General features: G+C 41.2%; 1 protein-coding gene across 3 annotated transcripts in view; it reads right to left on the bottom strand.

Annotated features, from left to right (window-relative positions):
• Window positions 1-513: 513 nt before the first annotated feature.
• Window positions 514-24296, bottom strand: part of PAMR1 (peptidase domain containing associated with muscle regeneration 1) — a 59060-nt gene continuing 35277 nt past the window's right edge. The window contains exons 7-12 of one of the 3 annotated variants that reach the window (XM_075094345.1): window positions 12043-12213; window positions 9001-9213; window positions 7314-7380; window positions 4488-4720; window positions 2815-3110; window positions 514-1568 (exon numbers count right to left, since the gene is read on the bottom strand). In XM_075094345.1, coding sequence (XP_074950446.1) covers window positions 1032-1568; window positions 2815-3110; window positions 4488-4720; window positions 7314-7380; window positions 9001-9213; window positions 12043-12213 — 1517 coding nt within the window. In that variant the 3' untranslated portion in view covers window positions 514-1031. The remainder of the gene's footprint in view (window positions 1569-2814; window positions 3111-4487; window positions 4721-7313; window positions 7381-9000; window positions 9214-12042; window positions 12214-24296) is intronic. The other 2 variants (XM_075094346.1, XM_075094347.1) reach the window with 2 other exon arrangements.

Below are 24296 nucleotides of genomic sequence, written 5' to 3'. Positions count from 1 at the left end.
AGTCTCTCCCCTGGACAATGTGCCCAATGGGAGAATTTTACACTTGGATGTCAAAGGGTCCAGTCAAGAAAAGCCTCTGCTAAGTGAGAGGCCTGGACATTATTCTTCACCCTGAAGAGTTATGGAGGAGTTGTTTTGCCACAAAACTATTTGAACTGATGGAAACCAGAAGTTTTTCTGAGGTTTTCATAGGTCTTTGAAATAATCCACATGGAAAAAAATGTTTCAAAATGTATGTTTCAGGCTTTCATCTGTTCAGAATACAAGGTGGGAGAGAACTCCCCTGCACATTTCATTGCAATGATTCATGTACAACAATAGCAGCACTGGATGTATTAGGAAAAAAAAAATCTTGTTATTTATGTAGTAATTGAAATTTGTGCTAATTCTGCCTTTCAGCGAGCCTGAAGAGTCCCAAGTGAGTCACATGCAAACAGACAAGGGCAGTAGAGAGTCCCTAGAGCATGACACAGAGAAAGCAACACAGAATCTAAATAATGTCAGACATGGGTATGTAGGTTAAAAAAACAAACCGCGGTTTATTTAAATGTGTAAAGTACTTGGGAGGGAAAAAGATTACATTGTACTACGGCAATAGAGACAGCACATACTGTAACAAGCTCATCCATTGTAATGAATTCAGGCTACTCTTTCCAGTCTCCTAATCCGCTCAGTCACACAGATCTTTGGGAGACGCTCGCCGTCGATTTCTCTAGGGGACTCCACACTACAGATTTATTTCAGTGAGAATTTGCTGTCCTGTTTCTCTATGTCAGACTGAGGAGCAGAGCATCATCCTCCCACCAGGGGAGACAGGCGAAATATGGCAAAACTTCTCATGCACTAAGACCCTCTGTCATGCGTTATGTAAATCTAGCCTGATGGAACATCTGACCCTAGGACAAATCACCAGGCTGTCTGCCTTAACCTTATCCCAGATGTGGCTCATCACTGGGATGAGAAGCCTAAAGCAGCAGAGACTGAGAGAGTTATTATGATAGTTATAAAATCCCATTTCCAGGCACAGTTTTTTATTTCAGGTTCTTCTCAATCCAGTCTTTGAAGGGAAGAGCTTTGGTGTAGCCACTGTAGAGTTCTAGGCTGCAAGTCTTATCATAACCCCAGCTCACTAATCCCATCAGGTGCCACCTGAGCTCAGGAGATGCTTTTCCTGGCAGAGTTATGGCTGCAATCCCACCAGTCTCAGCAGGGCAGATGTTAGAAAAGGCTGTGTGGTCTTGTTTGGCACAGAACATGCTGTCAGTGATGCTGACTTGTATCCCATTATCCTCATACTGTTGCTCACACAACAGTGAATCCACCATCCGAACAGCTCCCATGCGGATTGTGTCATTCTTGTATCCCGGATCTTTAATGTCAGCCAATACCTTCCAGCCAGTAACCATTATTTTTAAATCCTCTGTGGATGAAGTCAAGTCATGAGAAGATGACAAGCAAATGGGTTGAACACGACTGCTGATTCTGGCTTTGTCCAACAGTTTTATGATAGCTATATCAGAGTCAAGTAATATAGGGTCATAATTGGGATGCACTATGATGGCAGAAATCTGGGGAGGAAAGAGATTAGGAAGAATTGTAGAGTTAACAGCGATGGCAAGTCAGCAGCACTCTTTCCATACCACTATAATATGTGTTCAGTTTGCGTACTTCTCCTCTACCCTCCACTCCCAAACTATTTTTTCACCATAGTGGTCACTCAAATGAGAAACACGCAAAGAGATCAAGCATCTTCTGACTTTTTTTTTTTTGCCTTGGGTTTCAGGACAGTTTTTATTGCATGAAACTCTTTCTAATGAAAAGCAGTCAGGACATTTTCAGCAAAATGAGGAGTTAATGTGCAGTTCAAGTTTTTTCCACTGTTTACTGAAAAAAATTTTACCTGACATGCCTATAGAATTTGAAGGGGACAGGGGGTGTGGGGGTGTGCTTTGAATTAGAACGTTATCTTCGTATTGAAATTCAACCATCTTCCCACCCAAAAAGAATACTAGAAATACATTACATAATGTTGGGGCTAAACCTTTACTGCTAGTGATGAAACACTACAAGAACAGATAGGATTTATATAAGGAAATACTGTAAAAAATATATTTCCTTACAGAAAAAGTCTGAAAAAGCTGGGATTAAAGAAAGAAACTCAAAAGGGGGGGGCAGGGGGGGAAGGTTAAATTAACTATGATTTCTTGGATAAAATCCATTAATTAACTCACATACCTCCCCACTCCAAAAAAGAGACACACACAGCCAAAACTGCTGTATTTCTCCCCATTTTTATTGCAGTCTTTCTAGTTTTACTTCAAAAAACCAAACCACTCTGGTGAGCCTGAGGTGCTATTTTTGGAGTTGGAGTCAGACATGAACTTCTTTTGAGTTTAGAGCTGTACAGCCTTGGGGCTGAGATGTGAAATGCACTCATGGCATCAAACCAGGATCCAGAGCACAAGTGTTTCATAAATTATGCTAATCACTTTCGACAGTAGCTGGCATCTCTTCTACTTTCTTTCTGGCAATATCACTCAAGACATTATGGCCCATGGAACCTGAGCTGTTTTCTTAGTAGTCTGTGTTAGGGGGTGAACATACAAGTTGGACAGTGTCAGGGGAATTTAATGAACTACAGCATGTGCCCTCCTTGTGCCATGACAGCTCTGTCAGTTGAGTCTCTATATATGCATTTCAGAGAACAGTGTGTAAACCAATATACTGCTCAAAGGATAACCTTTTTCTCTGCATACAAGAAGGAGTGATCAGCATCTGTCTGTGCTCATCTTTTTCCGCTCCCAGCAGACTTACCCGCAGGTTCTGGATGGCCTTTTCATCCCTGTCATCGTCTCTGTAGAATTTCCCCAGAACCACCTTGAGCTCTGCTGTCTTGAGTACGATGGTCTTGCCCAGGTCAGTGACGCAGTGAGCTGCCACCACCACAGTGCGCTCATTCACCAGGGCCCCGCTGCAGATAAGGATCCAGGCCCCTTTACGGAGGCTGTTCTCCTTCACCCCGTTGGCTATCCGATAGATTGCCGCTTGCCAGGGCCACCTGGTAGAGGTCACTGTCTTCTGAAGGGTGATGTTTTCTGCTTTTCCACAGACTGAGGAAACATGAGCCAAGAACGAGGTAACGCCTTTTCCCCACCAAAGAATCTGAATATCACTCTCGCTTCCCGCTTAGGATGTGCCAAAAGAAACCAAACTGCAATGGTTAGCATGAGGGACAGCTTTCTAACTAACTTCTGTCTCCAACTTGCAAAATTATAAGAGTATTTTATATAGCTTTTTAAAAAAATCTTTCAATTTTTCCATTATTATCTGAATTCCTGGCTGAAGCAGGAATATGGTTTTAGCACTTCAGCACGTGAATTTTCATGACACCCTTATCAAGCTGCACTATAATGAGATGGCTGCATAAAGAAATGGAAAGAACACCTCTAATTCTTGCTTATAATAAAACACCATAAAGCCAGCAATGCACTAAAACTAACCCTAGGCAGTCACAGTGTGGTTGTGAGGTCCTCTCCTAGAACAGACCTTGGCACAGATGAGTTCATGCCTATGAGAACAGACTTGTCTTGCAACAAGAACCTTGAAGCAAATGCATCTAAATCAACAGCCATCCTGGGGAAAAGAAAAAGTTCTGCCCTGTTCTAGGAATATATTACCCAGGCTCGGACCTGGGGTAAAATCTCCTGTATTAGGAAAGGTTTACTTCAGTTGAAAGAGTTACGTCACATGGTCACATTTTTTAGTCTCCCGTAGGACATTTTTTTCCCCTGGGATGTAGTGTGTGTATGCCCATAGTGAAAAAGTTTGAATGAAGTACTTTTCAATACAAGAGATTATCTCAAAGCAAAACCACAAACAAGAACTTTAAAACTTTGCTTGATGTTAGGATCTACAGTTTGTCTGATGTCAGTAGAGGGTTATAGCAAATCTTGTGATGTTCCTACCCAGACTTACTCTGTACACAAGCTCCAGATAAGATTTTATCTGGACTTATAGTTTGCAATATGAACCCTTCCTTAGCAGGGTATATTAAAGAAAGAGCCTCTTTAAAATGCAGGCTCTCCATTTTATTGCTTATACTTTGCTGGCTTCGTCTGCTGTGTGCCAAAGTTTAGAGATGAAAGAAAAATCACGTTTGCAGAAAATAATACAGGAAAACCTGAAGTGTAAGTAGGAAAACACTTTCAAATCAGGAGAGAAGTTCACTACACCTTTTGCTCAATCAAAGAGTAGAAAAATTGATGGCAAATTACAGTGCTGAAAGCTGATCCCTTTACCATCAACGGCACAAGTTCTACTGGTGGATAAGAAGAGCCATGTATCCTCCAAGCTTTATTGCTCCTGACTCCCAGCTGGAAGCATAGGCAGCCTACACCACTGGGACTCCCTAATTATCTAAGATGAATACAGATCCTGTTCCCCCATCCACCCAGAGATGTGTGCATTTTTTTCCCTTGGAGACTCACTTGGAATACACACAGGGGCTCTCCCACTCCATTTTCCTGTCTTCAGACAAGTCCTCCTGCTGCTACCCAGGCGGCGATAGAAAGGAGAAATGCACTCGTACTGCAGCTGCGTGTGCAGATGCTGGTACCCTGGGGGCAGTTCTCCAAATGGCAGTGCTGGCTTCTTAGTTGGATATATTTCAAGCTTTTGCTTGCTGAATGCAGATGAGTAAAGTTGATGCAAAGGTGTTTCCCTATTTCAAGGCACAAAGAAGACAAGGTAATAATAATAATATTATAAAAGTGATCATTAACATAGCTATATCACCAGCTGTGTTAAGTATCATTTCAAGGCATGAAGTTTGCTTGTGAAATAAGGCAAAAATATAATTCTAACGTAGTTTAGCAAAACTCCCATTTGCATCCCAGCTATTTTTTTTACATATATGTAGAATCATAGAATCATAGAATGGCTTGGGTTGGAAGGGACCTTTAGAGGTCATATAGTCCAGCCCCCCTGCACTGAGCAGGGACATCTTCAACTAGACCACGTTGGTCAGAGCCCATCCAACCTGACCTGGAATGTCTCTAGAGATGGGGCATCAACCACCTCTCTGGGCAACCTGTTCCAGGTCTTCACCACCCTCATTGTAAAAAATTTCTTCCATATATCCAGTCTAAATCTACCCTCTTTTAGTTTAAAACCATTGCCCCTTGCCCTGTTACAACAGGCCTTGCTAAAGAGATTGACCCCATCTTTCCTTATAAGCCCCCTTTAAGCATTGAAAGGCTGCAATAAGGGTCTCCCTGGAGCCCTCTCTTCTCCAGGCTGAACAACCCCAACTCTCTCAGCCTGTCCTCGTAGGAGAGGTGCTCCAGCCCTCAGGATCATCTTCATGGCACACATATATAAATACACATAAGTTTATAAATTTTCTATTTGTGTCTTTTTCTTTTTTTTTTTTTTCATTTTATGGTTTCTGGATTGCAACCAGTTGTCTCTGAATGTGGAAGTTTTTCCCATTCATAAAAGGACTGAGATACCATGTTTTTAAATAAAGAAATTACACTGGAAGTTGGCATTGCCATAATTAATTCTCACTAGAGAAGAGTTAGGCACATCTTTTCTCTAGTGAACATTTTAATAGGCAGTATTAGGAATCGATTCAGATTAAATCATGTTGATAAAGTTGCTTGATTTAGCAATTAACAGAGATAATTGCCTCACCACAGAGATTTCATAATTGCAATAACCACCAAGCTTCCATTTAGAAATTGTACTGATTAGCTGAAACATGGCACATAATTAAAAAAAAATATATGCACCAGCCTAGATACAGACCATAAGGTTGACTACAGTCATACTTAAATTTTCATCACTTAGAATGTGTCCCTTGCTTTAATGCTTAAATGCACACATCTACAGAAAAAACTATTTACATCTGAAGAATTCAGAAGGAAATTAATTTCCCTTGAGATTTCTGGTACTGCCTGCATCCAGAAAAGCTGTAAGAATGGTTTTTCACATGGTAATTCCATTTTTGATCACAGAGAGACACAGACTGCCTCCATCATGTAGGATCTGTCAGGCAATGCATAGCAGCACTGAAGGAAAGTAATCTCATTAAGAACAAAACCAATGGCAAGTTTCTTGTATTTTGGAAGAAGGATGAAAGCTGATGTGGTCATGCTTAGACTGCCAGGGTCCCATTCCCTACTCACATCTGACCTTGCAATATTGCATAATCCACACTTCGCCTCACTATTAATCTTTGAAATGGAGATCCTACTTCAAGGGATAAAAACAGTCCACAAACATGAGCTGCCATCATGATGCTATGGAGGTGGGGGCATGTATGCGCTCTCATATAGCTGGAGTTAATATCTGAAACATTTAGCATAAAAAGACCTGTGTTCAAAAGTGATCTGAGAAATTTAAGCAAGAAAAATCCCCTGATGGCTAGTAAAGCCTCTTGGTGGCTTCTCAGGGGCATCTCTACTACAATCATACATTGCAGAGCTGGAGAGCGGGAGAGTATTTGGGATGTACATGCTGGCCTTGTCCCTAAAGTCTTCTCTAGGCATCTGCTACTGCCCATTGCCAAAGACAGGATATGGCTTGAGCTGCACTTTTATTCTGACCTGGAATGGCTGTTCTTAAGACCAAAGATGAGAACAGTCCTTGCACTGCATCTGAAAATAAATGAATTATTTACTGCAAAAAAAAAAAAGAAAAACCTGAAATGAGAAAGTACTACTTGGACAAAAATGAACCCGAACATTGCAGCATAACTAATTCAGATTGGGCTTATTTTAAGAAATCAGCAGAAGGGTAAGCCCAGACAGGGTCCAGTCTTTTATTCCTTCCCCGCTTCCTACTCTACTTCCCCCTCTCCCCCATGCCTACCCCAAACTCAACTTTATATCAGTTGTGCTATATCGCTTTGGGTGGTGAAACTTAATGGAAGCAGGTTACCTTGCTACACCCCCTTCTCTCCTTGTGCTCTCCCCACTCATTTCTTCACTAAGACAGCACATATTCATATTTTAAGACACATCATTAGACCCAAGGAACTGTTCTCAGACTGTTGTCATAGCCTGTCATAAGCTTGCAAGTCTAATTCTGGCATCATCCAGTAGTTTGCACATCTCTATCTGCGCATTTCTTCCTGGCTGCCTCCAGCAGCTTGCAAACCTGTGCTTAATCAGACCTCCCCTCCCAGCAGCTCTCATTGCTTGCTTATCAGTGGAGTTGTAGGAATGGCTGCTCAGGCAGGCTAAACACACAGAGTGGAAAAGAAATCACATTTTTTTCTTTAAACTGTAGTTGAGATATTGCATTCTCACCTTGACTGAACCTGCATTGGAAGCACTTTCTGTCTCACCAGGTCAGAGATCTTTGGCTCTCTGCAGGCTAGAAAAAATATAATGTTGCATAGTACTTTTCCACATTCACAGCTCAAGTGTTATGGTTCATACACATTTCTACTCTTTCCTCTCGCTAGCTATAGTGGACTGGATTAAGAAAAGAGGCAGTAAGTTACATGCATTAAAATAAAGATAGGCCCTAAAACCTAAAGCCTTGGAAAAATACTTCCCCACACATCACCAGATCTAACCCATTTACTGGGGTGGAAGCAACTGAGCGTCTTCTGCACTGGCACTTTCAGCCATGGAGGAAGATTTGTCTGTCAGTGTGTCTGAATGCTAGCCTTAAGCCACGACAGCTGATGGTCTGGAATTTGAGTAAACTTTTGCAAAAATGGAATTTTATAAAAAAATACTTAAATTCCATCTGTGCAGCCACACACAGCTAATCCCAGTGACTTGGCATACGGAGAAAGGCCGCACGATGTTACTGACTTCTAAGAGTCTTTTTGCTTGTGCACCCTTTGGAAGGAGCTGGAGACTGATTAAAAGGAATACCTCAGAGCTACTTGAATATACACAAAATAACAGAAGGGAGACCCAGGATTTCTAATTTTGCATATTCGGTTTATTTACTTTAAGAGCAGGATAAAATATTCAGGTTTATCCATTCAAATAAGTCTGCTAGGATCTCCTTCCTTCTGCGCACAGTGGAAGAAAAGGAATTTTGCAGGATGGATTTTATCTGTATGCCTGAGCACTTGTGTTCTGTGGGATTTAACAATATCCAGCTCTTTGCAATTACTGTATGTATTAACCTTTATGTCGCTATCAAAGTTAACATCAATAAAGATGCTTTCCACAAATTATTATAATCAATAAAGATGCTTTCCACAGATGATTATATGCTTCAGGGAGAGAGTATTTCCATCTAGAATAGCAGAATAAAGCAAATTCCCTGGGGGACAGACATATTTCCTTATATTATCATTACTTCAGTTAAAAAAAAACCCATTACAATATGTGTCAAACAATTGCTTTGGGAAAATTAATTTGGCAGGTCCCCAGCCCAAATTCATTCATCTATTCAGGGTTTCAGACATGCTTAAAGTAGCTGCAGGTCAACAGCATAATTCCCTTTCTGGCAAAGTATTTAAAGATGTGTTTCAGTGTTTTGATGAATACAGATAGTTTAAGCATGTCCTCTAGTGGTTTTCTGAACCAAACCTTCAAGGCTCCAACCTCCAGGCTTGGCCTTTTACACTCATGACTGGTCCAATTGATTTAAAAGGGTTGTGAGAGGAAAGCTCGGCCCTATGACAGAAACTCTGACTAGACAATTATTTCCTCCTATTTCAGTTCCCTCCTGTTCTTCTTTGATTTTGCTCTTACGCAGGTTTGATCCTAGAATGAATGTAACAAGGGTCTTTGGGAACATTCCTTTCCATGTTTAAAGATGGAAACATCTTCTGGAATCGCTGGCATCTTCTCTGGCTGAGTTTAGCGGCTAGTAGTGCTGGCAAACTACCAATCTCAGTATCAGGTGTCAGCGAGGCGGTTTGTTCTTAGCAAAAACGATTGTTTGACCAGTGTAAATTATATAAAACAAAGTCCAGTAAAGCCATAGCAGCTTTTGTGAGTTGTGGTAAAAAAGATTGTAAACTACCTTTTATGCAGATTGGCTGCTTCCCTGACCATTGTCCATCATCTTGGCAGGTCCTCTGTTCATTCCCACTAAGAACATACGAGTTGTTACAAAAGAAAGCAATGACTGTGCCAATTTTTGCATAGCGTCCATTCAGGAGCCCAGTGTCTTCTACTACTCTTCTGTAGCCATTGAGAGGGCCACCAGGATCTGAGCAGTTTTTTTCATCTAGAACTAATGATAGGGGAAAAAAATAGTAACTATTTTATCAAGTTTACAGCGTCATTTTCACCCATTAGATTGCTTGGTATTTCATTCAGATGTTACTACACAATCTATACTTTATTAAAGATGCCTTTTCGAGACCCATCTGGGATCTCTGTCTTCAAAAAGGTCAAATATTAAAGAAGAAATGATAATATACAGATGTCTGTTTTTAATACACACTTTAGTCTTCACTGAAAGCGTAAGATTCCTAAATTGTTAGAGAGACCTTAAAATGTAGCTGACAATCCTGAAAAAGAACCTTGACTTTACATGATGTCAATGTCCCATTAACATTAACAGGGCTACTTCAAGAGCATAAAAGGATGCACTTAAACTATATGCAGGAAACAGGCCCTTGGCATTCTTCTCCCTTTTCTGTACTTTCAGTACTTCGCTAGACTTGGATAATAAAACTAGACTACTTAATTTTACTTTTCTGTTTGGCTCCTTTTTCGTTTCTTAGCACTGAGAAAGAGATTTCAATAACCCAGGGAAATACAGGAATTGAAAGAGAACCCATGGAAGTGGTTGACTCGGCCACGTTGGACACTTTTAAAAGTCATCTGGACAGGGTGCTGGGCCATCTTGTTTAGACTGTGCTCTTCCTAGAAAGGTTGGACTAGATGATCCCTGAGATCCCTTCCAACCTGAGATTCTGTGATTCTGTGTGATATATATATATATTTACTGATACTAAAAATTTAATATGGAAAGCGTACTTATGCTAGATTCTGCCTATAAAACCTCTTTTACTTCCTCCTTCCCAATATTTTCCCCTTCTTTTTATTTGTTGTTGTGGTTTTTTCTCTCAATAAAATTAAATTTTTGGCCTAAATCTGGATGACAGTATTCCCTGATGTGATGCTAATAAATGTTTTTCCCTATATTTTGCACTCCTCTGCTCTTTCTATTTAGCAGCCAAAAAAGTACTTTTTTTTTTTTCCTTTGGATTTCATCTCAGTTTCCTTGTCAGGCTGATAGTAACATGCAATTCTGTTTAATTCCTCTGTCTGATATCCCATTGGATGATAACCAGTGAACATCTAGTTTAGACAGCTAGTGTTGGTGCTGCTCTGCTTATGGAGGGCTGAGAAGACGGAGACATATCAATTGACCAGAAATCACCTTTTCACGTCATTGCTTCAGACATGGCTGCCTGCTGAGCCTCACTTCACAAAAGCACCAACGTATAACAAAGCAATTAAATATTTCTTTAAATCCCTGTGAAGTCAGCACAGTAACAGTGCATAGGTATGGCCCTGTCCTGTTCTTGTATCCTCATGTCACCAGACAGAGCACAGCTCAGCAAAGCACGTAAGCACATAGCTGAACGTAACACGTTCAATGAAGGGCATATGCTCTTAACATTGCGTATATAATTCAAGATAAGCATATATTTCAGTGCTTGCTTTAACAACATTGGATTTTAGCATATGCTGAAGTTTGTATATGTACTTAAATACTTTTCCACATGAGTCATATTCAGTAAACAAAGAGGATGTCTGAACTTCCTCTCACCCAGAAGGGAGAAGGAGAGCCTTGTCTCCTTTTAATTTGGCTCCATTTTTCTTCTCTGTACCTCACAGGCTCTCCTACTTGTGAACCACAAGTGACTGAGAACTTGATAACAGCTAAAGGCGACAGGGAATCACCCACAGTGTAATGCTTTATTTGCAAGTTGCTTTCTGCACTGATATCTAGCCTAGAGGCATCACCTGATGAGTGGAGTGCATGTTTCTAAATATACCTAAGCTCAACCAAATAAGTCAATGAAGGCCTTCTCTTATTTCATCCTATGCCTATCAGTAACTTGGACAGTAATTCTGTTCTTCCCTAAGCTCAGGGTTATGACTTTTTTTATGGATTAAAAACAAAGATAAAACATCTGGGAAGGAGAGACCTAAATTACACCACCTAGCACTTCAGTAACAGCCAAGTCTAGAGACGGATCTTTCAATAGATCTTTAGCCAAGGACATCATGCAGCAGGGACTTTAGCACAATCCTGATATTACATTTACTGCAACTGGAGACATTCTCTTCAGATAGAAGAATGCCTATTGTTTGCTCTTTCAGATGAACTTCTATACAGCCCTATCACAACACTCCTCCCGAAATTTATGTTGTTTGCCATGACACACTTGTAAAAGGACTTTTCTAATTGATACAGATTATTCTGGAATATGGAAACAGTATTGTGCAATACAAAGCAACTAAAGGAAAATTAAAAGTCTCTTTGGGTGAGAAGAGGGGCTTGGAATTTCTCAGCTGAATCAATGTGAATGGTAGGCATGCCAACTTGCATAGCCAAAATGAACAGAAGTTTCTCTTTTATCAGTTTTTCTCTAGGATGGGAATTCTGTTGAAATAAGAGTCTAGTCTTCATGCAGTAAGCCCCAGTCACCTCCACAGAGTGCACCAGACTTCTGCAGAGAAGGTATCAGAGGTACACAGTAATGGAAGTAGCTATTCATTGTTGCACAATGTCTGTCACTTGATTTTGGTCCTAGACGCTTTCAGTCTGTGTATAAGAAGGATGTATGCCTAAGTCTTTGAAAAAAATTATTTTTCCGTCATTTGATGTTTCAGTCAGACCATTATATAAGCAAGTCTTGCAGGCTTGAGCTCCAGCAGAGTAAAATAAGAATCTCTACTGCTTTTTAAAGACAGGAAGACAAAAGAACATCATGTTAAGCCATGGATCTTCCAAATGTCAAGTGAGATTTGGATATTCTAGTTTCATGTGAATACATTGGCCGAAACATTTGATAAGAATCAAAACTTAAAGTGACCTTACCACATTCAGGATGATGTGTTGACCAAATCCCATCAAGCTGACAGTAGGCAACACGACTGCCTTTTAAGCTGTAACCTGCGTTGCACTTGAAGTAAACCTGGGCCCCGTATTTAAAGTCATCTCCTTCCACAATACCATGAGCGGGAGCACCTGGAGTCCTACACATCACCACTGACAGTTCAGATATTTCAAAAAAATCCACTTTATTACAAAAACAGGACTGTGTTAGGATGATTTTTTATTTAGAACATTGAAAAACCAATTCAAATGGCCACAGGAGTCAAAATTACAAGACAGGTATATGCCAATCTTTAGAAAGTTGTTTAGACATCAGTTCTACACACACTTACATATATGCCACTTTTCAAAACATATTTAGATCCACTCAGTTCCATGGGATTACTCAGAAGTGTGAAGTGATCATGTGTCTGAGCGTTTGTATCATTAGGGTTAATTTGCTCAAAATATTAGTACTTGAAGCACTTCCTATCTTAACAGGGGTTTTCAACGGACTACCATGCTTGGTAAAGAAAAAGTTTAGATCCTTAAAAGCCTTATATTGAAATTCTTTCAAATTCTTCTTTCCATTTTTATATAGTGTTTCAGATAACCTCACTGAAATATTAAAGCACCACTATTTGTGTAGGTCAAACATTATCACAATGACATTAAAAAGGAACTTTGATATTTACTGAACTGTGATATTTACCCTTTCCACAGGGTTTGCTCTATTGGGACAATACTTACAGATAATAGTCTATGTAGCTACTGCAAGTAGTAAATATTAAATACTGTAAGCAAGATTTCTCTGAGAGCATCAAACCAGCCTCACTGAAAAAGAACAAAGGTCCATCCAGCACAGAAACCTGTCTTCAATGGTGGTAAACAGTAGATTTGATGGAGGGAATATAAAAACAGAGCAAACGTATAGAATACTTTCCTGGCATATTCTGGCAGCATTCAGCAATCTGGGGCTCAAGGACTACCTGAACTACAATGGTATTTTTGGTATAACATACCCTGGTGATTTTTTAACAATTTGTCCAAGTATTTTCTAAACTGAACGATATACTTGGTGTCCACGAGTTCTACAGACTAAGTGTCGTGTGAAAAATACACTGCTTGCTTTGGTTTTGTTTTTCCCCTGCCACCTGATAATTTCATTGGATGCTCTACTTTCTCCATAATGAGACACAGAGAACATCCATGCCCTATTCACCTTCTCCAAATCACTTTTTAAAAACAATTTTCTGTATGTAGAAACTATATGTAAGTAAGTATTTCTGTATGTAGAAATTACAACAATGTAGGAAACAGGTTTTTTTACTATCTACACAGTTATCCATCTCTCTGTGTGTCTCTGGCTTTGCCTGGCCACTCATTGTGGAAAACTGCATAGGAAAGGATTCAGTGCAAGATTTAGATATGCATATGGATTTTTTACCTGGGAGCTGTGGTACTCCGCTGAAGATAGATAGATGAATGTTAAAGAGCTCATCCTTACTTTATGCTTTTAGAATATGACTTTCTCTGTTTTGCCTCATAACAAGTTGCTTCCTAACCTACAGCCAAATTTTGATCCTTACACTTCCAGAGGAAGAACTTTTCTAAGGCCTCAGCCCTGTAGTCCTTACAGAGTACACATGAATGCATCTATTTATATGGATTGTAGACCATCCAATTATTCACGTAAGGCAGAGATTCTTGAGTAACAGTCCTAAAGCAGCAGCATTCACAGGAAAAAGGGTCCACAGAAATTCCCCTCATTTTATAGATTACTACAAACATCAAACAATGAGTTGGCAGAATCATTTGTGCACTAGTAAGCACAAGCCTTGGAAAGAACAACTGTCTAATATTTAAGCCTTAGAGATGGGCCCAGACTGACTGTTCCAAACCAAAACACAACCAGTTAGGAGAGCTCAACATTTTCTCTTGGCTGCAAGTGTTCTGAATCAGTGTCATCCTTAGAGAAAGAGTAATGATAAATACTCAACAAAATTCACTCCTAGCCCTTGATGTTTCTCATGTGAAATATAGTCACAGATACATATACATGCATATATAGGTGCATATGTGTACACACAAGCACATGCATAAATGAAAGGGAAATAATGGGAGCAGAGATTTTCTACTATTTTAAATTCTCAGAACACTTGTCTTCCTCGTCATGACCTTTGCTCTCCCAGTCACTCCCTCCATATCTTTCTCTGAACAGGAATTTATTTCACTGCATTTATATTTCTCTCTTTCAATGTAAAGTCACACTCAGCTTGTCAAATGAGAAAAGAAGATCACTGGAAACATCTATGCACCACTCAGAGTTCTTCTTTTTATCATAAATACAGGTTTTCTGTTTTGCTTGTGGTCCAGGTCAGCTCTGCAGAACAAATGTTTTGGTGCTTTTGTGTTCTAGGTCCATCCTGGAAAAAATGTCACCAAGCTACACTTACTTTTTTTTCCACAAACTGTAAGTATTTGTTCTTGTTCGGTGTCTTAAGTGATTAAGATAGTTTATAGTCCTTTTGATTTACTTTGTTTGCCAGACTTTCTTTAGATTCTCTGTGATGGTATGACCCAGCTGGAAAAACTCTGGTTTTATTTATGATGTAAATTCAGTGTTGCGTGTACAGATTCATTTAGTACTAGAACTATGGCCTAGAGTAGAGGATATGGAGGCAGAAGGTCATGAGATCTAATCATAGCTATAAAACTGTGGCCATGGGTAAGTTGCTTCATCTGCTGTATGTAACAAATGAGAGCACCCCTTTCCTCACAGGGATGTTAAAATCATTAGCTCATACCCACTTGTGTCACAGAGTCACCGTGGGGTTTCTCTGATGGCAAAACAGGGAAGTATTATTAATAGACATGTCCCTTTTGTTTCCCATGCCTTTACCTACTGGTTGTCTGTTCTATTGTAACCTTATGGCCTGTCCTGTTCTCTAAACTTTGCCACTGGAAGCACAGCCACTCATTTTATTTTTTCTTTGGCTCATTTTGTAAGTGCATTCTTTCTTTCTACAAATCAAATGTATTGTTTTGAATCTTGAGATCTTCCCTGCATCTCAGTACCACAGCTGAGCTCTCTGTTTTCAGCTATATTATCTAGCCTGAAAGACACATACAGTTACTCTAGTACCTGCCTCCACTGCTCTGGTTTAAGCTCTATAGCTTTTTTCCCTCTTCAGTTTGACTTCTTTTTATCCCTTTCACCTAATATGTTTCAGGCAGCTCTTCTGCACCTTTTCCCTTCAGGCAATGGAGCTTTGAACAGTCATTGTGAAGGGAATCCTAGCCCCGGTGTGCCTCCTCCAATTCTCTCTTATCTTTTTGTGGATACCTTCCCATCAAGAATGCAAATCTGATGGGTTCTCACATATTTCAGAATGTGCAGTATATTCCATTGAATTTTAGGACATCCTCCTTTGAGATATTTTATTGAAGTCTTTCAACGTATCTCCTGGTGTAAGACTAATCCAACTCTCCAACAGATGTTTCTCAGAAGTAAAAAGAAAGGAAAAGAACATTTTGTAAATGTCATTCATACCTAGCTCTGCCCTTACCCTCTGGATACACACTAGCCGTAAAATCCAACCACCTGAGCTGACCCAATTGTCTTCAGTTTCTAAGCTCTCTAAGATATTTGATATGATTTCAGATTCCCTTGCCTAGGCAGGATGGGCCTGATTCTGCCATCTACTGAGTATTTCTGAATATCAGTCCTCCTTCTCTGCGTGGTCCAGCTTTCACAGTCATGCAGGCTGGATCCCGCTCCACAACCCTCACCCACCCACAGCTATCCCCCTCCCACCTTGTATCCATCCCCAGCTACATCTGTGCTTGGCCTAGCCTGACTGCTACAGTGCTACAGCTGTGAGCCATTTGGATGGCACTTCCTTGGGAAGCAGGTGGTGGGCTGGCCTGGAACACTCCATGGTCTTAAACTGTCCCTAGGCCGCTAGTTAGACTGCTCTGCTCCACATGAAATAAATGAGTCCTACTACCCTGTGACTCTGGCTACTTAACTTCAAGGTGTCTTAGGCGTGCTATGGTGTCATCACACCTATAGAGATTCTGGTGAAATTCTATCTAGAAAACAATAGGAAAACTGGAGACATTTCAGGAAAAGGTGAAACTAATGTTAGGGAAATACAATCTTGAGAATGACTAAGAGCTAAGAATGACCACCCCGGTCATGCAAAAGCTAAAAACTACAATAATCTAAAATCTAAAACCAGAAAGGATACAGTAAAATGTTTAAAGGAAGACAAAGAGGTATATTCAGGCAGGATGAAGTTAAGAACAGGAGAATTCTTACTCAAGAAAAACTCTATGAAAGTCTCGTTGACAAACGTTTGAAAGGCATACTAGGATGTAAGTGGAAATTATGAGTTTCATCATTTGAAAATTGAAACTTCAGCTAAATAAAACTGGAACAACTTTGGAGAGAACAGGGCAGCACTAGCAAGCCCATTATGAGCTGAGAGATTTTTTTTATTTTAATTTTTCCATATTTTGCTACACAGTGTTCTTCCTGGGAAGCTCCACAATTAGTCTATACCAGCATATAGGTAATCCTTGTCACTTTAGGGTCTGAGGCGAGTTTTGGCCTGATACAGCTCTGTACAGTTCATAAGAGAGCAAAGTAGGAAGGTATAAGACAAGGTGGCTACAGGCACCTCTGGCAGAAATGCTCAGCTGTGACAGTCCAGTTGTTAAGAGAATAAAAACCAGTGCTGCCTCAACTGTCTCACAGGTGCCTAAAAAACTCACAGGTTCCCAGTAAAACTTATTACCCTTCTTTCCTCTTAATTTGGTGTCTTGGAAAAAAAAGAACAGTATTTCTGTCCCATATAAAACATTAAAATGGCTCCACATTTCACAGACAACTTCCCTCAATCTGAGAAAAACTAGGCTTAGAGGAACAGTAAGTCCCTGAATTTTTAAGTAAAATGTTCCATTATTAATAATACCAGTACAAATTACTCTCCTTTTTAAATTATATGTAAGAGCTATTCCTCAGATCTGAATTATCTGCCATTTAGAAATAGTTTTCATGCTCATTTTATCAGCAGTGAGATAAATTAGATGATCTCTGAGCTACACTTTTCTCTCTTCAATATCCTTCAAATCCTGCCTGATGGAATTATCATTTGCTTTTATCCCAGGGTCCCTTCATTAAATGAACACCATTTTTGTCTGTTGCATTCCTCTCACCCATTTCCTCATTAAATAATATATACCCCCTCACACATATCATACATTATCTCTAAATTCTGCACAACCTTTCAATAATATATTGCATGCCTGAAATAAATTTCATTTCTCATTGCTGACACTAAAAAGGTGCAAGAGCTTGTAATTGTATGGAGCTTTGTTCTTAATTTGCTTACAGGATTTTTAATACTGCTAAAGAAATTTATCTTGTTGTATATTCTCAAGTCAGAGTTTGGCTTTCAGGCTGACCCGTGCTAATGTATATAGCACATTTTGACTATCTAGTAGTGGCTCTGGGGATCATTTTTCTATGCACTTGTAATATGGCTTTCACATAAGGTGTGCTGGCATGCTCAGTGGAGGCCAAACACTGAAAATGGCCACAGAAACTGCACTTGGTAACAAGTAGGGGAGTAGAGCAACTTCTGCTGTTATGAATCCTAGGATACCTCTTCTGCAGTGAGAGAGCGAGCTGTGGACTTGCTTTGGCAGCCCAGGTGCCACCATCTGAGGCAAACCAGTCTAATGACTGTCAGAGAAAGCCTGACAGAGACTGAAACTGAAGAAATTTAAATATCTATCCTCAGAAAGAGGACATTTTTTCAGGACAAAGCCTAAATGACATTCCTTTCTTCAGTCAACACTATCATGACCCAGGATGCTGCTAAAAGCCACAGCAGCCCCTGAGCCAGAGAAACTCTGTGCAGGGAACCTCAGCACCAGGAGTTTGGATCCTGAGCTTTGGGGTTTCCTGGCTCCACGGCAGTGGCTGGCAAGTGCTCTGGAGGCAGAGAACCTGGAAGTCCCAGAAATCACAGCTCTAAGAGCTGTTGCTGGAGGAAGCATAACATGCAGAGTACGTGGAAGTGATTCTTTTTTTTTCTCTGATTAAGAAAATTATAATTTTAAAAAATCCAGCAGAAAATATAAATTCCTTTGAAAAGTTACTGCTGTGAATCCATTCTAACAGAAAACTCCCAACCAGCTCTACCTACATGCACTCCATGCAGCTCACTGATATTCACAGTCCCTGCCTATAGCCAAGCCTCCTAAAGTCAATAGTGGCAAATCCCATCAGGTTTGACTTTTGGCCTGCAAGTCTCTGATTTGATCAAATTCTTCTTTTTGGTTTAACTTTTGTTTTGAGGGCAAGTCTGATTAAATGACTACCTGAGTATCATTATATAACATTCCTTAAAGCTTATAATCTCTGTATTTCCAAAGTTGTTTATAAAATTAGTGTCAGTCTACATTTTGCTGCTGGGGAAGCTGTAGCATGGAGATATCAAGTGATTTACCTGAAGGCAAGCAGTGAGTGAGTGGCAGAGTTTGGAACAGCCCTGTCATCTTTCTTACTATGTTTACAGTTAAACTGACCCAGCTTTGTGCAGAAATCAGCATTAAATAATCATACCATTACATAATCCACACATTATTGTCAGCAGCGGTGTTTTGTACAGAGGTGATGGAACCGTATGGGAGCAGGCAGTTCAGTGTGCCTGAATGCAAAGCATGGGAGCTAGGGTGGGAACCAGCTGTGAACAGCTTAGCAGTTACTGCTGGGTATTGATGCCCTTTGCAAAGCCCCATGAGTAAAGAGCAATTCTGAATACAGACTTCCAGAATTTGTTGTCTTCACTCACGACAGAGCTCATTTCCTAATCTTGGCTCATGAGCTCTGTCTGTCCATGTAAATCTCTGATACCATTTATTCCTACACATCCCTTTTCTTGCCAATGTGCATCCACGAGGTGAAGACAGCCCAGGTTCTCATAGGTTTTGCTGGCAGAAAAGAACTGACGTGGGGGAGGACTCAGATGGCTCTCCTGAGACACCATCCCTCTGCAGCTTGGCATAGCAGCCCAGAGACAGTTGATGCCTAACACAGAAGCCCACAGAGTCTAACTTTAGCAAAAAACATAAGGATATTGGTTGTCAAATTGTTTTTGGAATCGCTGTGTCCTCAAGAAGGGAATGAGGTGAGGGATTTCTGGAGGCTGTGGCTCAGAGTGCTCAGGAGAACTGCATTTTTATTCCTTCTCATAAGCAGTGAGCAGGGCTTTCAAGCAAGGGCTTTCAAGCATATGAGTTTGGCAATGGGTTTCATGAAACAGCCCACCAGCATCAGGAGGCATCAGGCCATCCTGCCATCCTGAGGCAGTGTGGCTCTGCACTCTCCTCTGCCCAGGGCTTCCAGACTTTGATGTATCAGGTCACACACACTATGAGGCAGGAGCCCTGACTCCAGGCTTATGATTTAGGAGTCCCAGTGTTCTTGTCTGGCACCTTTCCACCTTCAAGGTTCTCTGCATGTTGGGATCATGGGCACATCATAAGTCTACTGATAGCACCATAGGATTCATGAGGTCCTGCAACACCTCATAAAGCAAGCTGTGTAAGTTGTGGAGGGAATGTCCTTCTCTCTGTGACACAGCTGACAGTCTCCTTGAGCCTGCAATCATTTCAGCGGTACTTATACTTAGAAAAGAGCCTGGCATCTTCTGAATCTGCTCTCAATATCAACTCTCAGCCCAAGCTCTCCTGAGTAAATGGTAGCAAACACTGCAGGCTCCACCATAAGGGTATTAACCTTCTTGCCACCACCTCCCTGAACCTCCCACCACTCCTGCACTGGAGAGCACTGCTGACTAGGAAGCCACACATGGACAAGCAGCCCAGCTTTTCTGCTCCAGACCCTGGCAAGAGCTGGATGTGAACGAGAGCAGGAGATGCTTGATGGCATTAGCTTTGCTATGTGATCATCATTCTTCCCCACAGCAGGAACAGACTGCTGGGAGCTGAGCCACTTTGGAGAACAGGTGGTCTTGGTCAGGACTGTCTGAAGGAAATGCGTCCTGGGGGTGGTGTGTGTTTACATGGGCCATGTCTGAGGGGGCTGGTGATGTCTAGCACACTTGCTGGTCATCTTTGTTGCCCCTCAGAATTTTTGCTTTTTGGAGCTGGCAGGCTCTGTATTTTAGGTGAAAGAAGAGCGTGGTTGCAACTTTTACAACCAGAAATTAGAAGAGGGTGAACAAGGAAAGCCAAGAGTGCTAAGGTTTGGATTGAAAATTATTTTTTTTAAAGCAAAACTCTCAAAGCAGAGAACATATGTACATGCAAACTCTGCAGCAGATCCTGTACAGGAAAGGGCAAGGAAACCACTGTGATAAAAAGGTGTTCAAAGTGATGGCAGTATTATCTGGGATAAGAAGACTCTTGGACCTTGACCAAGATGAACAAGGATGCCCTGAACAGCTGCAGCCACACACCCAAGCATGCCTGTCACCACAGAGTCAGCAATGAGTGGGTGAGGCTTTAGGCAGAGGTCTCAGAGGTACCTCCAACCTCTGTGTTATCACAGGCACTTTAGCTGGCAAGGCTAAGATACTAACAGCCAGCTCCACAAAGGTGCCTACATTTCACTTAGGAACTGCCTTCACTGTCAAATACAAGTCGTGGAGGGGTAACAAGGATTATTCCCCAAAAGTGTCCCCCTGCACTGCAGTAGCTTCCATTCGGGTTGCTAGCAAGGGTGGATTTTGGATAAACTATCTCTGCCCACACTCACTGGCGTTTCAAAAGACAGGAAACCCTCCACCCTCCTTCATGCCTCTTGTGATGCCCCAGGACACTTTCTCCCAGCTCCATGCCCAGCTCCAGCCACAGCTCATGCAGAAATGCTGGGACAGACAATTCACCACAAAGATTTTTGGCCTTAATTTATCCCACATGAAAGAGCCCTGGAAGTTCAAATCTCCTTTCATTGTTGCATTTTTCCAGTCCTCACATTAATCCTGGAGATGTCAAAGGAAATCATAACAAGAGCAGCTGATCAGCCAGCCCCAAGTACCAGAGATAGCAGATTTCCAGTCCTGCTCTCTGGGCCTCTTCACTTTTGCGGCAGTTCCACCAGCTAGGAATAATTACACAAAACTATGACATAATCCCTACTGAAATCCAAATCTTTTCATTCCCTTCCAGCCAATTGGAACTCACCCCTGATGTTTTCCAGCTCCCTGCTTCTGTGAATGAGACCGTATCCATGTGAAAATATGCTTGGATCACCCACTGTGATTTATTCATCCGGAGGCAATTTGGAGTTGTTGCTTACAATTAGCCACTTGATCTTTATCAGCATTGTTCTTAGCCCTTAGAAAGCTGTGTCTCTGGATACAACCTTTCCGGTACTTGGATGGCCTATTTAATTATACAACTGGACCTGTTTGTGCATGGGATACTGGAGTGAGTGAAATCCTAATGATCCTCAACATTTACTTTCACTATCACTGGCAAGAACTAATATTTAGAATAAGTTCCCCAGTGTGTCCCTTGGAAAGTATCACAATATCACACTGCAGAGGACAGCACTATCTGCTCAGGGGGAAGATTGTAGGGCAACAGGGAAGCTGATATGCTCATTATTATATCAAATTACAAAGGAGAGTAAATAATCTTGAGGTGTTTCATTTTGGAGATGTCAGCTTTCCAGCTAAACAGGGACAAGCCCAGGCAATGCTGAATGAGAAAGGCACTCTAAAGAAATGCTTTGAAACAATTTTTCAATTGTGTTTAAATTATACTTCAAATTGTATTTCAAAGTATTGCTTTGAAACAATGCTTATGAATATGCATTAACTGTAACAGGAAAACACCATTTAATGATATAGATTCACCCTAGCATAACTGACAGAATAGTTTATTCAGGCTTTTGCAGGGATCTGAGCTGGATTTCAGACAGAAAGGAAGATCTGGCATTACCTGTTTAAGAAAAAGAGATGGAAATTATGAAGTGTTGAGATGAGAGTGTAGAGAAAAAGAAAATGAAAGGAACTAAAAAGCAGCAGATTACTAAGGAAGTAGCAGGACAATTCGGTTGGCTGTGAAATGCAGTTCCTGAGCTCTTGAAGAAAACAAATAAGAGTATGGGAGCCATAAGAAAGAGCAAGTGGGATACTGCCTGGTTGTTTGTGGCATCATTCCTATCACCTGGGACCATTCTGCCTTGGCAATGTTTTGTGTCAGCTGCAAAGAGTGTGCAAGACAGTGAAATCATGCCCATGAGCGCAACAAAGGGAAGTGTGTAAGGTAGCTTGCGTCAGAGATGTTTGAGTATAAAATCCTCAGGGAGGAACAAAGCCTTCGAAAGAACTTTGCGGGGAAAAGAATGAAACTGTCAGCATCTAAGCACGCTGGTTATTCCAGCAAACTTTCAAAGTAGTCTTAAGGTTACCTCAAAGCACTTCAAGAATGTGCAGTCCGTATGTTTGCACCCCAGAGGCTACAGTGTATCAGCAGTCTTCAGAGAGGACATGGAGTTGTTAGAGGAAGACTCCAAATCTATCATCTACTCTGGGCCCTTCTGTCATTTCTTCTAGCTCAAAGAAACCCAAAAGAGATATTTTTTTCCCCTCTCAGCTAGGAGGCAGAAAACATCTCCATCAACAACTTAAAACTGTATACCAGCCCCCTGTTGTCTGTGACCTTTGCAAGAGGTGGGAGTGAAACTACAGTGTGCCAGTGATGCAGGCTGGTTTTTTAGCCTGCATGCAGTTATTCTGTGCTGAAGAGCTGATTTATGCTGTACATTAGAGCAGACCTGTCAGGAAAACTTATTCTTCTAAGTGATTCAGTGATGAAACAACAGAGAAAAGTATCCTTGTCCCATCCAGCTTGGCAAGAGTACCTGGAATGTAGCTTGGTCCAACCTGTGGTTCCCTAGGAATCCATTTAATGTGGTTTAGAAATACACCTCTTTTCATATGGCAGGCCTATCCTTGGATGGATTACATTAATAAAGAGACAATTTCTGATAGCAATGCCTGGGGCTGTGCTCTGGGCAGAATACCATGGGTTTTAACCAGACATGTTTCACTTTCTTAAGAACTAAAAAAACTGGCTAGTTAATAGACACTGAGAAAATAACAAAGGGACAAGAGGAGTTGTCAGTAAAGCAGATGTCCTGTCTCTTTCAGCCTTGCTGTCACCTGTGCTTACTGGAGTTTCAGAATAGTATAAAAATATTATGAGATCAAACACTGCTAAATGGTATGAGCAACTTCCTCCCAGAGACTGCATGACTTGCCCAATCCAATAGTTGTATTGACAGAGCTGAAGGAAAGAGCAGTCCTAGGGGGTAATTTTCTGCAGGCTGATTCACAAGCAGCAGTTGTTTAGTGATTGCTTCAGGTGTTTGTAGTAATTTCCATCCTCAGCCATCAACCTGATTTTTCTCTTAGGTGTTTTTGTCCTCCTATGGGGCATCTTGGATGTTTGTGTAACAGGAGCCAAACAGGTTTAGTTTATCGCTCGGTGAATTAAGACAATCCAAAACTGATGTTAGGTTACCTTATAGCACCGGACATAATGTTTGGTGGTTTGGCAGTTGCTGTGTAAACAGTTCCAGCATCCTTCTAACCAAGGGAGAAACCTCCAGGAAATACACTGAAGTGAAAACTGGGAGCAGAAATCTCTACCTCCATCTCAAGCCAAGCCCTTCAAATTGCCACACTAGGCACTAAACAATACAGATCTTGCCTCCTAAACACATGATTCTCCTGGAAAGGAGTATACTGTGGGCCAGTATGGGGCAGCAAGGATAACATCCCAGAAAACATCTAGCCAGCATAACAATGTTGTTCTGATCAGCTCAGGAAAACAAAAGAGGGCATTATCCCACCACAGCTGAACTCTGAAGGTGACTTAAAAACCTCTCTGAGGACTGCAGTACTATTATCTTACCTGGCTTTATGGAGATACATGGGTCAATGAAGCCTCCTGTATGACTGCACTGGCCATGGCTTCACGGCAGGATTATCTCACCCTGTCTGAACTGGACTGAACAGTCTTGCCCATAAAGAGCAGTTTAACCAAGTAATAGTGCTCAAGGCACAAGTAGCCATACTATGTTGCCTCTGGGAGGGAACCCCAGGAAGGTCCTGGAGAAGGAGCCACCTCTGAGAGCATCCTGCCTGTGTTCACATGACAGGGTTGCTGTATGACAGGCTAAAGGGTGATGCTGCTTTAAAGTTCCA

The sequence above is a fragment of the Phalacrocorax aristotelis genome, chromosome 5, assembly GCF_949628215.1.
Source record: "Phalacrocorax aristotelis chromosome 5, bGulAri2.1, whole genome shotgun sequence".
Lineage (NCBI taxonomy): Eukaryota > Metazoa > Chordata > Aves > Suliformes > Phalacrocoracidae > Phalacrocorax > Phalacrocorax aristotelis.
The sequence above is the reverse complement of the archived record's forward strand: the minus strand, read 5'-3'. Positions and strand labels throughout refer to the sequence as shown.